The sequence below is a fragment of the Pristis pectinata genome, chromosome 3 (assembly GCF_009764475.1).
Source record: "Pristis pectinata isolate sPriPec2 chromosome 3, sPriPec2.1.pri, whole genome shotgun sequence".
Taxonomy (NCBI): domain Eukaryota; kingdom Metazoa; phylum Chordata; class Chondrichthyes; order Rhinopristiformes; family Pristidae; genus Pristis; species Pristis pectinata.
In genome coordinates, this window is record NC_067407.1 from 143916275 (window position 1) to 143931923 (window position 15649).

General features: G+C 45.5%; 1 protein-coding gene across 5 annotated transcripts in view; it reads left to right on the top strand.

Moving 5' to 3' along the window:
• LOC127568662 (protein EFR3 homolog B-like) overlaps window positions 1–15649 on the top strand; it is a 177084-nt gene that overhangs the window by 26462 nt on the left and 134973 nt on the right. For all 5 annotated transcript variants that reach the window (XM_052012660.1, XM_052012661.1, XM_052012662.1 and 2 more), the window contains exon 3: window positions 6073–6200. In XM_052012660.1, coding sequence (XP_051868620.1) covers window positions 6073–6200 — 128 coding nt within the window. The remainder of the gene's footprint in view (window positions 1–6072; window positions 6201–15649) is intronic.

Sequence of the window (15649 nt, forward strand, 5' to 3'; positions counted from 1 at the left end):
GTAAGTGGGCAAAAGAATGACAAATACAGTTTAATGTGGGGAAGTGTGAGGCAATGCACTTCAGTAAGAGAAATCAAAAGGAAGATTATTACTTCAGCAGAGAGAGACTGCAAGTGAGTGAGGTTCAGAGGGAGATAGAAGGTCCAACAAGTAGTTAAGGAGGCAAATGATATTTTGGCCTTCATTGCAAAGAAGTTGGAGTTTGAAAATAGGGAGTTTTTGTATTGTACAGGGCGTTGGTGAGGCCACACCTGGAGTGCTGCTCACAATTTTTGTCCCCTTAATAAAACAAGATGTAATAACATGGGAGGCAATTTAAAGGAGATTCACAAAGCTAATTCCTGGGATGAAAGGGTTGTTAGAATGTAGAACAGTACAGCACAGTACAGGCCCTTCGGCCCACAGTGCTGTGCCGACCTATATAAACCTACTCCACGATCAATCTAACTTTCCCTCCCACGTAGCCCATAACCTTCCATTTCTCTTACATCCATGTGCCGATCTAAGAGTCTCTACCAGGAAAGACTAATACATTGGGCATGTATTCCTTGGAGTTTAGAAGAATGACTGGCGACCTTATTCAAACAGATAAGATCCTAAGGGGGCTTGACAGGGTAGATGTTGGGATATTTTCACTATCAGAGTCATAAGAGCCATACAGCATGGAAACAGGCCCTCCGGTTCCACTAGTCCATGCCGACCAAGGTTCCCATCCTAGCTCGTCCTATTTGCCTGCGTTTGACCCATATACCCCTAAACCTTTCCTATCCATGTACCTGTCCAAGTACCTTTTAAATGTTCTCAATGTACCTACCTCAACCACTTCCACTGGCACCTCATTCCATATACTGACAACCCTCTGGGTGAAAAGGTTGCCCCTCAGGTTCCTATTGAATACCTCTCACCTCACCTATTCCCTCTAGTTCTTGATTCCCCAACCCTGTGTGCTTTGACCCTATCTATGCCCCTCATGATTTTATACACCTCTGTAAGATCACCTCTCAGTCTCCTTGGCTCCAGTGAAAAAAGTCCCGACCTGCTCAACCTCTCTCCATAACTCAGTCCCTCGAGTCCCAGTAATATCCTCATGAGTCTCCTCTGCACTCTTTCCAGCTTAATGGCATCTTTCCTATAGCAGATGACCAAAACTGAACACAATATTCCAAATGCGGCCTCACCAATATCTTGTACAACTGCAGTATAACATCCTGACATCTATACTCAATGCCCTGACTGATGAAGGCCAGCATGCCAAAAGCCTTTTTCACCACCCTGTCTACCTGTGATTCCACCTTCAGGGAACCATGTACTTGTACTCCTAGGTCGCTCTGTTCTACAATACTCCCCCAGGACCCTACTGTTCACTGTGAATGTCCGACCCTCATTTGTCTTCCCAAAATACACCTCGCACTTATCCAAATTAAACTGCTAGAGCTATTCCTCGGCCCACTTACTCAGCTGATCAAGATCCATCTGTAAATCCTGATAATCGTCTTCAATAAATAACACCACCTATTTTAGTGTCATCTGCAAACTTACTAACCATGCCTTTGTACATTCTCATCCAAATCATTGATATAGATGACAAATAGCAATGGGCCTAGCATCGACCTCTGGGGAACACCAGTAGTCACGGGCCTCCAGTCCGAGAAACAACCTTCTACCATCACCCTCTGCTTCCTACCATCAAGCCAATTGTATGTCCAGTTAGCCAGCTCTCCCTCATGCAGCTCCACACAAAGATGTCTACGTTGGTCTTTGAGGGACCCTACTACTTTCTAGTTACTCTTTCTCCCTTAATGTACTTATAACATTTCTTTGGATTCTCCTTAACCTTCTTTGCCAAAGCTATCTTATGCCCCACTTTTGTCCTTCAAATTTCCTCCTTGAGTATATTCCTGCATCCCCTATACTCCTCCAGGGATTCACATGGTTCCAGCTTCTGTACCTGACTCATGCCTCCTTCTCTTTTCTGACTAGTACCTCAATATCCCTACACCTGCCAGTCTTGCCCTTCACTCTAACAGCTAAATGCAGATCTTGAACTCTTGATATCTCACTTATAAAAGCATCCTTTTGTCTGCAGACAACCTGCTTCAGTCAACTTTCATGTCTAATGCCATCATAATTTGCCTTACTCCAATATAGAACTTTAACTTGTGGGAGGGTCTCAAACAAGAAGACATAACTACAAGATAAGCAGCTGGTCATTTAAAACTGAAGTGCTTGGAAATTCCCTTTCTTCTCTCTCCATCCTCAGTCCCAATGAGAGGTTTTGACCTGAAACATTGACAATTCCTATCCCCCAACAGAGCTGCTTGACCCACTAACTTCCTCCAGCAGATTGTTGCGGAGAAATTTCTTCTCGCAGAGTGTGGTGAATCTCTGGAATTCTCTGCCCCAGCAGGTGCTGGAGACCAAACCATTAGAAATATTTAAAGTGGAGGTGGATAACTATTTGACATATCAAGGAATGAGTATAAAGAAATGGTGTAGTAGAGGAGTTGAAGCCAGCATATATCAGCCATGATCATATTAAATGGCGGGGCAGGCTTGAAGGGCCTGATAGCCTACTCCTGCTCCTATTTTTTGTGTTAATAATTTTGATTGATGGAGTGGATAGTCAGAGTCTTTTTCCCAGGGTAGGGGACTTTAAAACTAGAGGGCATAGGTTTAAGGTGAAGGGGGAGAAACTTGAAGGAAATCTGAGGGGCAAGTTTTTCACACAGAAAATATCTGAAACGAGCTGCCAGAGGAGGTGGTGGAGGCAGATACAATTAAAGCGCTTAAAAGCCATTTGGACAGGCACTTGGATAGGAAAGGTGTAGAGGGATACGGGACTAGTCCAGGCAATGGTATTAACATGGATAGGCATCACGGTCAGCATGGACAATATGGGCCAAAGTGCCTGTTTCTGTGCTGTGCAACTGTGACTCTCCTACTTTCAAGCAGTTCACATTGTTGGCCATATCTTAAGACCTGCACTGCAAAAATGGCTGGATCTTGGGGGATTATGGCTTTCCCCTCTTTCTTGGCTTCTCACTCCCATCTATACGAATGAATATGCCATGGCCGTCACCAACTTCATCAAGACCTGAATGGACGAGTGTGTGCCTTCAAGAACGTACCAAGTTTTCCAAAACCAGAACCCCTGGATGAACCAGGAGATTTGCTAGATTGTGGCATTTAAGACCGGCGATCCAGAATCCTACAAGAAGTCCAGGTACGATCTATGGAAGGACATCGTGAAAGCAAAAAGACATTTATAAGATAAGATATCTTTATTAGTCACATGTATATCGAAACACACAGTGGAATGCATCTTTTGCGTAGAGTTCCAAGTGAAGTTAGAGACACAATCATATGCACAACAGCTGTGGCAGGGTTTGCATGCCATTACTTCCTATAAGGTGAAACCCAACAGCATAAATGGCAGTGATGCTTCACTCCCTGATGAGCTCAATGCCTTATATGCACGCTTTGAAAGGGCGAATAACACTACACCTGTGCAAATCCCCACAGCATCCGACAATCCTGTGATGTGTGTCTCAGAGGCTGATGTCTGAACATCCTTCAAGAGGGTAAACTCTCACAAGGCATCAGATCCCGAGGTGTACCCGACTAGGTACTGAAACCTGTGCTGACCGACTGGCTGGAGTGTTCAAGGACATCTTCAACCTCTCACTGCTGCGGTCTAGGGTTCCCACCTACTTCAAAAGGGCAGCAATCATTCTGGTGCCCAAGTAGAGCAGAGTGAGCTGCTTCAACGACTATCACCCGGTAGCACTCACATCTACGATGATGAAGTGCTTCGAGAGGTTGGTTATGGCTAGAATTAACTCCTGGCTGAGCAAGGACTTTGGACCCTCTGCAATTCATCTACCACCACAAAAGGTCTACAGCAGACGCAATCTCACTGGCTCTCCACTCGGCTTTGGAGCACCTAGACAACTGCAAAGCATACATTAGGCTATTGTTTAAGATAAGATATCTTTATTAGTCACATGTACATCGAAACACACAGTGAAATACAGCTTTTGCGTAGAGTGTTCTGGGGATAGCCACAAGTGTCGCCACACTTCCAATGCCAACGTAGCATGCCCACAACTTCCTAACTCGTACGTCTTTGGAATGTGGGAGGAAACCGGAGCACCCGGAGGAAACCCACGCAGACATGGGGAGAACATACAAACTCCTTACAGAAGATGCCGGAATTGAACTTGGGTCGCTGGCACTATAATAGTGTTATGCTAACTGCTACACTACCGTGCATGCCCACTCGACGTCCAACACCATTATTCCCTCAGTACTAATAACCAAGCTTCAAAATCTGGCCTCTGTACCTCTGTACCTCCCCCTGCAAATGGATCCTCGACTTCCTTACAGGGAGGCCACAGTCAGTGTGGATCAGTAATAACATCTCCTCCTCGCTGACTATCAATACAGACACACCTCAAGGCCCACTGCTCTACTCTTTCTACACTCATGACTGTATGGCTAAGCACAGCTCAAACACCATCAATAAATTTGCCAATGACATCACTGTTGTTGGTAGAATCTCAGATGTCGATGAGGAGGCTTACAGGAGTGAGATAGATTGGCTGGTGTGGCAACAACAACCTAGCACTCAATGTCAACTAGACCAAGTAATTGATTGTGGACTTCAGGAAGGGGAGGTCTGGAGAGCACACACCAGTCCTCATTGAGGGATCAGAGGTGGAAAGGTTGAGCAGCTTCAAGTTCTTGGGCATCAACATCTCAGAAGATCTATCTTGGGCCAAACACATTGATGCAATCAATGCACCTCAGTGGCTCTACTGCATTAGAAGTTTGAGGAGATTTAGTCACCAAAGACTCTTACAAATTCCTATAGATGTACAGTGGAGGGCATTCTGACTGGTTGCGTCACCGCCTGGTATGGAGGCTCCAATGCACAGGATCACAAGAGGCTGCAGAGGGTTGTAGACTCAGCCAGCTCCATCATGGGCACAACCCTCCCCACCATCGAAGACATCTTCAAGAGGCGGTGCCTCAAGAAGGTGGCATCCATCATTAAGGACCCTCACCATCCGGGACATGCCCCCTTTTTGTTACTACCATCAGTGCAGAGATACAGGAGCCTGACTCAACGATTCAGGAACAGCTTCTTCCCCTCTGCCATCAGGTTGCTGAACGATCCATGAACCCATGAACACTACCCCATTATTCCCTTTTGTGCACTATTTATTTTTGTAATTTATAGATTTTTATGTCTTTGCACTGTACTGCTGCCACAAAACAACAAATTTCACATCATATGTCAGTGATAATAATTCTGATTCTGATTCTATGCTCCTGAAATGGAGCTGAGTATTTATAATTGCCATGCAATCAACAGAAATAGTGTTCGGATTCTCAAGTTGCAATTCTAGGGACACCTTCCTTCCTCACTAGAAAGAGTTGGATACCTGAGACTACTGTAGGCTCCACATTTGCCATCAGGAAGGCTCAGCCTGTGCCTGAGATGCTCCAAGAGGAGGTAGAATGGGAGGAAGAAGGATAAAGTGAGGGAGGAAGAAGGGAAAAACAGGATGAGATGAAATTGTGGAGGGCAAGGGGATGGTGATGGGAGGAGGAGGGATGATGGAAAGAATGAAGAAACAGGGACAGACACAGCAATTGGTGGAGGAAGAGAATCATAGCAGACTGAGGATATTTAGCCCTCTCTGTACATGCTGTCAGAGGCAATCTGATTGCCTGGCATTCTCTTGCGGACCCCAGTGCCCAGGCTCTATGCCTTGGAATGAGTGTATTATGTATGGAGGTGATAAACTGCAGTCACACCACCTGCCTTTGGTATTTGATTGCCAAGGTGCCAAGGTTGCTGTCTGAATTGCACTCTGTAGTAGAACTCGCCTACAGTCACTGCTGAAAGCCTTAATCCTTGTGTTCAATGAAACCATCACCACAGCAGCCTGAGAACCAGTGGGGATGGGGGATCTTTAATTTATCTTAGCAATTTGTCTTCTTCCACTTGCCTGCCTCCAGGCTCAGCACTGACCAATTCTAATTTGTCCCAACTGTTATCTACAGGATGGGCTAGTAAAAGCCAACATGGAGAAGCTAACGTTCTATGCCCTGTCTGCTCCAGAGAAGCTGGACCGAATTGGTGCATATCTCGCAGAGAGACTGAGCAGGGATGTTGCCAGGCACCGATACGGGTAAGAACATAGGAAATAGGAACAGGAAAAGGTCATTCAGCCCCTTGAGCCTGCTCTGCCATTCAATAAGGAAGACACAAGAGACGGCAGATGCTGGAATCTGGTGCAACAAACAATCTGCTGGAGGAACTCAGTGGGTAAAGCAGCATCTGTGGGGGAAAAGGAATTGTCAACGTTTCAGGATGAAGCATTCCTTCATCATTGTTCCATTGCAGGGTTTCGACCCAAAATGTCAAGAATTCCTTTCCTCCCATGGATTCTGCTCGACCCGCTGTGCTCTTCCAGCGGATTGTTTGTTCCTGCTGTTCAGTAAGATCATGATTCCACTTCTACCTCAGCGCCACTTTCCTGCACTAACCCCATATCTCTACAACTTATTCACTACCTTGAATATACTCATCTACTGCGTAATGGAAGAGAAGGACTCTCAAGTTGACTTCGAGCATGTGTGTAGCACTGGGCATGGATATCTCCAAAGTACAGATCAGCCACTTTGTTTACAGTCTACCAGTGTGACTGGGGAGACAAAAGATGCATTTGTCAAATTTCGGAAAATGTCACCACGATATCGTACAAGGCAAATGTCTGAGGTTAGGAACACAGGTGGCAGCTCATTAATAGAACAGGACATCACAGGAACAGACTAACAATGTTGTGCCAAACTAATTAAACTGGTAATTTAACACCTAACTAAACTAATCCTTTCTGCCTTCACAATGTCCTTATCATTCCACATCCCTCCATTCTCTGTACATTCACGTGCCTATCTGAGAGCCTCTTAAACGCTTCTATCATATTAGCCTCCACTACCACCCCTTGCAGCGCATTCCAGGCACCTACCACTCTCTGAGTAAAAATCTTGTTACACACATTTCCTTTGAATTTATTCCCTCTCACCTTAAATGCAAGCCCTCTTGTGTTAGATATTTTGATGCTGGGAAAAAGGTACTGCTGTCTACTCTGTGTATGCCTCTTATTGTCTAAATTTCTATGAGGTATCCCCTCAACCTCCGACGCTCCAAATAAAACGACCCAAGTTTGTCTAACGTCTCCCCACAGCACATGCCCTCTAATCCAGGCAGCATCTTGGTAAACCTCTCCTGCACCCTCTCCAAAGCCTCCACATCCTTCCTATAATGGGGTGACCAGAATTGAATACAGTACTCCAGATGCGGCCTAACCAGAGTTTTATAAAGCTGTAACATAACTCCGACTCTTGAACTCAGTGCTTCGACTAATAAAGGCAAGCATGCCATACACCTTCTTTACCGCCCTATCAACCTATGCAGCCACTTTCAGGCAGCAATGGACTTGGACTCAAAGATTCCTCTGTATATCAACATCGTAAAGGATCTGTGTACTGTCCTTTTACATTTGATCTTCCAAAGTACAACACCTTACATTTGGCCAGAATAAGCTCCATCTGCCATTTCTCTGCCCATATCTGCAAATGATCTATATCACTCTGTATCCTTTGGCAAACTTCTACACCTTTCACAAGGCCACCTATCTTTGTATTGTCTGCAAACTTACTAACCCATCCATGCATTTAAGGTGAGAGGTGGTAGGTTCAGAACAGATGTAAGGGGTACGATTTTTTACTCAGAGAGTGGTGGATGCCTGGAATGCGTTGCCTGATAGGGTGGTGGAGGCAAATTCATTGGGGCCTTTTAAAAGGGTCTTGGATGGGCACATGAAAAGCACTCTGTACTAACTCAATGTAACTGCACTGTGTAATGAATTGACCTGTACGATCGGAATGCAAGACAAGTTTTTCACTGTACCTCAGTACGTGACAATAATATACCAATATCAATTCTGTAGGTAGGAGGGATTAGCTATGTTGGCACAACATTATGGGCCAAAGGGCCTGTTCTGTGCTGTACTGTTCTTTGTTCTATCCATATTTTCATCCAAGTCATTAATATATGTCACAAACAGCAGAGGTCCCAGTACGGATCCCTGTGGAACACCACTAGTTACGGACCTCTAGCCACAATAGGTCCCATTGACCACTATTCTCTTTCATCTATGGGCAAGCCAATTCTGAATCCAAATGGTCAAGTCACCGTGGATCCCATACATCTTAATCTTCTGGATAAGACATGACTCGCCCTGCACAAAGCCATGCTGACTGTCCCTAATTTGACCATGGATTTCCAAATGCTCATAAATCCTATCCCCAAGAATCCTCTCCAATAGCTTTCCTACCACTGATGTGAAACTCACCGGTCTATAGTTTCCAGGATTATCCCTATTTCCCTTCTTAAACAACGGAACAACATTAACTACTTTTCAGTCCCCCAGGACCCTGCGTGTGGGTAGAAAGGACACGAAGATCTTGATCAAGGCCCCAGCAACCTCATTTCTTGCTCCTCTCAATAACCTGGGGTATATCCCATCAGGCCCTGGAGGCTTATCCACCTTAATGTTTTTCGAGATACCCAACAGTACCTCTCTTTATCTCAAAATGCCCCAGCATATTGGCATGCTCCACACTGATCGCACTAGATCCACTGATCCACATCCTTCTCCTTATTAAATACCAACACAAAGAGCTTATTTATTACCTCGCCCATATCCTCTGCCTCCAAACACATGTTTCCTCCTTTATCCTTGAGTGGTCGTACCCTCTCCCTAGTTATAAGATAAGATAGATAAGATATCTTTATTAGTCACATGTACATTGAAACACACAGTGAAATGTATCTTCTGCATAGAGTGTTCTGCGGGCAACCTGCAAGTGTCACCACGCTTCCAGCGCCAACATAGCATGCCCACAATTTTCTAAGCTCTTGCTCTTGATGCATTCATAGAATTCTCTTTAATCCTACTTGCCAAGGACTTTTCATGGCCCCTCCTGGCTCTCCTAATTCCCTTCTTCTTTCCTAGCTTACTTATTATCCTCAAGGGCTCCATTTGATTTTAGCTTCCTCAGCCATACATAAACTTCATTTTTCTTCTTGACTAAATTCACCACCTCTCTCGATATTCGAGTTCCCTTACCTTGCCATCCTTGTCCTTCCTTCTGTCCTGTATTCTGTGCAGTTGGTCTTTAAACACCCTCCACAAGTCAGATGTAGACTTGCCCAAAAACAGCAGTTTGCAATTAACTCTCTGTAGTTTCTGACAAATACTCTTTGCCCTCCTCCGTTTTAATACTATCCCACCAGGTCCTTACTTACCTATTTATAGCTATCTTAAAACTTCAAAGTTGTGGTCACTCTTCTCCTACTGAAAGATCAGTCACCTGGCTAGTTTCATTTCCCAACACCAGGTCCATATGGCCCCTCCTCTTGTTGGACTGTCTGCCTACTGATTTAAGAAACCCTCCTGGATGCACTTGTTCTTTGTGATTTTTGTAAATGACTTGGATGAAGAAGTGGAGAGTAAGTTTGCAAATGACATGAAGGGGGGGAGGGGGGTGTTGTGGATAGTGTAGAAGTTTGTCATAGTTTACAGCGGAACATAGACAGGATGGAGGATTGGGTGGAGAAGTGGCAGGTGGAGTTCATTCCAGAAGAGTGTGAAGTGATTCACTTTGGAAGAACGAACTTGAAAGCAGAGTACAAGCTTAATGGCAGGACTCTTAGCAGTGTGGAGGAACAGAGGGATCTGGGGCTCCAAGTCCATAGATTCCTCAAAGTTGCCGCATAAGTTGATAGGGTGGTTAAGAAGGCGTATGGTGTGCTGGCCTTCATTAGTCGGGTATTGAGTTCAAGAACCACGAGGTAATGTTTAAGATTTAAGATAACTTTATTAGTCACATGTACATCGAAACACACAGTGAAATGCATCTTTTGCGTAAAGTGTTCTGGGAGCAGCCCACAAGTGTTGCCATGCTTCCGGCACCAACATAGCATGCCCACAACTTCCTAACCCGTACGTCTTTGGAATGTAGGAGGAAACTGGACCACCCGGAGGAAAACCACACAAATATGGGGAGAACATACAAACTCCTTACAGAGAGCGGCGGGAATTGAACCCGGGTCGCTGGCACTGTAATAACGTTGCACTAACCGCTACACTACCGTGCCTGTTTTGTTGCAACTCTGTAGAACTCTGATTAGATCACACTTGGAGTATTGTGTTCAGTTCTGGTCGCCTCATGTGGAAACTTTATAGAGGATGCACAGGAGATTTACCAGGATGAAGCCTGGATTAGAGACTGTATCTTATGAGGAAAGGTTGAGTGAGCTTAGGTTTTTCTCTTTGGAGCGATGCAGGATGAGAGGCGACTTGATAGAAGTGTATAAGATTATGAGTGGACAGCCAGCACCTTTTCCCCAGGGCAGCAATGGCCAATACCAGTTTAAGGTCAGAGGAGGAAAGTTTAGAGGAGATGTCAGAGGTAGGTTTTTTGACACAGAGAGTGGTGGGTGCCTGGAACGCACTGCCGGGAGTGGTTGCAGAGGCTAATACAATAGGGACATTTAAAGGACCCTTAGGTAGGCACATGGAAGTAAGAAAAATGGAGGTTTATCGGCTGTGTAGGAGGGAAGGGTTAGATTGATCATGGAGTAGGTGTTTATATAGGTCGGTACAACATCTGCTGTGCCGTACTGTTCTATGTTCTATGCACCTAACAAATTCTGTGCCATCTAAGCCTCTTGCACTAAGAAGGTTCCAGTCTATATTGCAGAAGTTGAAGACACCCATGACAACAACCCTGTTGTTTTTGCACCTTTTCCTAATCTGCCTGCATATCTTTTCCTCATTGTCCTGGTGGCTATTGGGGGGTCTGTAGTATATTCCCATCAGAGTGATTGCACCTTTTTTATTTTTGAGTTCTACCCATATAGACTCAGTGAATGAACCCTCCATTATGTCCCTTCTGAATGCAGCTGTGATATTGTCCCTGATTAATAGAGCAACTCCCTCCACTTTTTTACCTCCCTCTCTATATTTTCTAATACAATGAACCCCTGGAGCATTAAGCATCTAGTCCTGTCCCTCTCCCAACCAAGTCTCTATAATGGCCACAACATCATAGTTCTATGTATTGATCCATGCTCTAAGTTCATCACCCTTACCCTTAATACTCCAAGCATTAAAATAAGCACACATCAACCTGTCCATCCCATTGTATCTCTTACCTTGCTCCTGTGTGTCCTTCCTTACAAACTTACTGGTCATGACATCTGCTCACAATCCCTCCACTTTCTGACCTGGTGCTCTGGTTCCCATTCCCCTGCCAAACTAGTTTAAAGCCTCCCGAGAAAACTAGAGAACCTCCCGGCCAGGATATTGGTTCCCTCCAGTTAAGGTGCAACCTGTCCTTCTTGTACAGGTCGCCCCTGCCCCAGAAGAGTTTCTAGTGATCCAAGAACCTGAAACCCTGCCCTCTGTACCAGCTGCTCAGCCATGCATTTATCTGTTCTATTTTTCTATTCCTGCCCTGACTAGCACGTGACCCCGGGAGTAATCCAGAAATTGCTACTTTCAAGGTCTTGCTTTTCACTCCCCAACACAACTGTGGGAGCACCCTCACCAAAAGGACTGCAGTGATTTAAGGTTTTGTCTCACCTCTACCTTCTTATTTCATCTTATTTCAGAGGTAATGCTTTGCTTGTATGTTTTCAAACAGGGAGTAAATGCTTTCCATAGAACCATAGAACCATAGAAAACTACAGCACAGAAAACAGGCCATTTGGCCCTTCTAGTCTGTGCCGAAACATTATTCTGCTAGTCCCATTTACCTGCCCCCAGACCTCTCTCGTCCATGTATCTATCCAATTTACTCTTAAAAGTTAAGAGCGAGCCCACATTTACCACATCAGATGGTAGCCCATTCCACACTCCCACCACTCTTTGAGTGAAGAAGTTCCCCCTAATGTTCCCCCTGAACCTTTAAGAGGGATAGGGAAGGGGGGAGAAGAGGTGGAGGGGTGGCGATACTGGTCAGGGACACTGTTATGGCTGTAGAAAAGATGGATGTTGTAGAAGGATCATCTCTAGGGTCCGTATGGGTGGAGTTAAGGAACAAGAAAGGAGCAGTTACTCTACTAGGAGTATTCTATAGGCCCCCCGGTAGCAGTAGAGATATAGAGGAGCAGATTGGCAGGCAGTGTTTGGAGAGAAGCAGAAATGACAGGGTTATTATAATGGGAGACTTCAACTTCCCAAATATAGACTGGAACCTGCTTAGTGCCAAAGGTTTAGATGGGACAGAATTTGTTAAATGTGTCCAGGAGGGATTCCTGACGCAGTATGTTGACAGGCCGACTAGAGGGAATGCCATGTTAGATCTAGTTTTAGGAAATGAACCGGGACAGGTGAAGGATCTATTGGTGGGTGAGCATTTGGGGGACAGTGACCATTGCTCCATAACCTTTAAAATTGTCATGGACAGGGACAGGTGCAGAGAGGACAAGAGGTTTTTCAATTGGGGAAGGGCTAACTACAAGGCTATAAGGAGAGAACTTGGGAGTGTAAATTCGGATGTCCTTTTTGAAGGAAAATGTACCATGGGGATGTGGTCGATATTCAAGGATCTTATGCAGGATGTTAGGGATAAATATGTCCCGGTGAGGCAGAGAAGGAATGGCAGGGTGAAGGAACCGTGGGTGACGAGAGAGGTGGAACGACTTGTTAGGGAGAAGAAGGTAGCATACATGAGGTATAAGCAGCAAGGTTCAGACAGGGCCCGTGAGGAATATAGGGTAGCGAGGAAGGAACTTAAGAAAGGGCTGAGGAGAGCTAGAAGGGGACATGAAAAGGCTTTGGCTAGTAGGGTTAAGGAAAATCCCAAGGCCTTTTTCAAGTACGTGAAGGGTAGGAGGATGGCTAGGGTGACGGTAGGTCCAATTAAGGACAAAGGTGGGAGAATTTGCCTGGAGGCGGCGGAAGTGGGAGAAGTTCTCAATGAGTACTCCTCTTCGGTATTCACCGAGGAGAGGGGTCTTGATGATGCGGAAGGGAGTGCTGGTAGGGGTAATGTTCTTGAGGTTGTTGATATCAAGAGAGAGGATGTGTTGAAGTTGTTAAATAATATTAAGACAGATAAATCTCCGGGGCCTGACGCGATTTTCCCCAGGCTGCTTCGAGAGGCTAGGGAGGAGATTGCTGAACCGCTGGTAAGGATCTTTGTGTCCTCGTTGTCTACGGGGGTGGTGCCGGAGGATTGGAGGATTGCGAATGTGGTCCCCTTGTTCAAAAAAGGTAATAGGAATAGGCTAGGGAATTATAGACCGGTGAGTCTCACGTCTGTGGTGGGTAAGCTGTTAGAAAGGATTCTAAGGGATAGGATTTATGAACACCTAGAGAATCATGGACTGATTAGGGACAGCCAGCATGGCTTTGTGAAGGGAAGATCTTGCCTCACAAGCCTGATAGAGTTCTTTGAGGAGGTGACAAGGAAGATTGATGAGGGCAGTGTGGTGGATGTGGTTTACATGGATTTTAGTAAGGCACTTAATAAGATTCCTCATGGTAGGCTTCTTCAGAAGGTCAGAGGCCGAGGGATCCAAGGAAGCTTGGCTGTGTGGATTAGGAATTGGCTTGCATGTAGAAAGCAGAGGGTTGTGGTGGAAGGAGTGCCCTCGGATTGGAAGGCAGTGACTAGTGGTGTCCCGCAGGGATCGGTTCTGGGACCTCTACTTTTTGTGATATTTATAGATGACTTAGATGAGGGGGTGGAGGGCTGGGTTAGTAAGTTTGCGGACGACACTAAGATGGGCGGTGTTGTGGATAGTGTGGAGGGCTGTCGGAGCTTACAGAGGGATATTGATAGGATGCAGAGCTGGGCTGACAAGTGGCAGATGGAGTTCAATCCGGAGAAGTGTGAGGTGGTACACTTTGGAAGGACAAACTCCAGGGCAGAGTACAGGGTAAACGGCAAGGTACTTGGCAGTGTGGAGGAGCAGAGGGATCTGGGGGTTCATATTCACAGTTCGTTGAAAGTTGCCTCACAGGTGGAAAGAGCAGTTAAGAAGGCCAATGGGATGTTGGTTTTCATAAATCGTGGGATTGAGTTTAAGAGCCGCGAGGTTATGATGCAGCTTTACAAAACTCCAGTTAGTCCACATTTAGAGTACTGTGTTCAGTTCTGGTCGCCTCATTATAGGAAGGATGTGGAGGCATTGGAGAGGGTGCAGAGGAGATTTACCAGGATGCTGCCTGGATTGGAGGGTATTGAATATGAGGATAGGCTTAAGGTGCTAGGGCTTTATTCACTGGAAAGGAGGAGGATGAGAGGAGACATGATAGAGGTATATAAAATATTGAGAGGAATAGATAGAGTAGACAGTCAGCGCCTCCTTCCCAGGGCACCAATGCTCAAGACGAGAGGTCATGGCTTTAAGGTTATGGGTGGGAGGTTCAGGGGAGATGTCAGAGGGAGGTTTTTCACCCAAAGAGTGGTTGGTGCATGGAATGCACTGCCTGGGGTGGTGGTGGAGGCAGATACATTGAACAGGTTCAAGAGCTTGTTGGATAGGCATATAGAGGAACGTGAGATAGAGGGATATGCGGGAGGAAGGGGTTAGGTAGTGTGAGGGTGGTCTGATGGACGGCACGACACGGTGGGCCGAAGGGCCTGTTTTGTGCTGTATGGTTCTATGGTCCTTCTATGGTTTTCAACCTAAAGCCATGTCCTCTCGTACTTATCTCTCCTAATCTAGCTGGAAAGAGCCTACTTGCATTAACACTGTCTATGCCCCTCATCATTTTATAAACCTCTATCATATCTCCCCTCATTCTTCTCCGCTCCAAGGAATAAAGTCCTAACATGCTCAATCTTTCCTTATAACTCAACTCCTGAAGACCCAGCAACATTCTTGTAAATCTCCTCTGCACTCTTTCAATCTTACTGACATCCTTCCTGTAGTTCGGCGACCAGAACTGCACACAATATTCTAAATTTGGTCTCACCAATGACTTATACAACCTCACCAAAACATTCCAACTCCTATACTCAATACTTTGATTTATAAATGCCAGGATGCCAAAAGCCTTTTTTACAACCCTGTCTACCTGTGACTCTACTTTCAAGGAATTATGTATCTGAACTCCCAGATCCCTTTGTTCCTCCGCACTCCTCAGTGCCCTACCATTTACTGTGTATGTCCTCCCTTGATTTGTCCTTCCAAAATGCAACACCTCACACTTGTCTGCATTAAATTCCATCTGCCATTTTCTGGACCATTTTTCCATTTGGTCCAGATCCCTCTGCGAGCTTTGAAAGCCTTCCTCACTGTCCACTACACCTCCAATCTTAGTGCATCCGCAAACTTACTAATCCAATTTACCACGTTATCGTCCAGATCATTGATATATACAACAAACAACAATGGCCCCAACACAGATCCCTGAGGCACACCACTAGTCACAGGCGTTCAATCTGAGAAACAACCATCCACAACCACTCTCTGTCTTCTCCCACTCAGCCAATTTCGAATCCAATTTACAACCTTTCCATGGATACCCATTGACTGAACCTTCTGAACTAA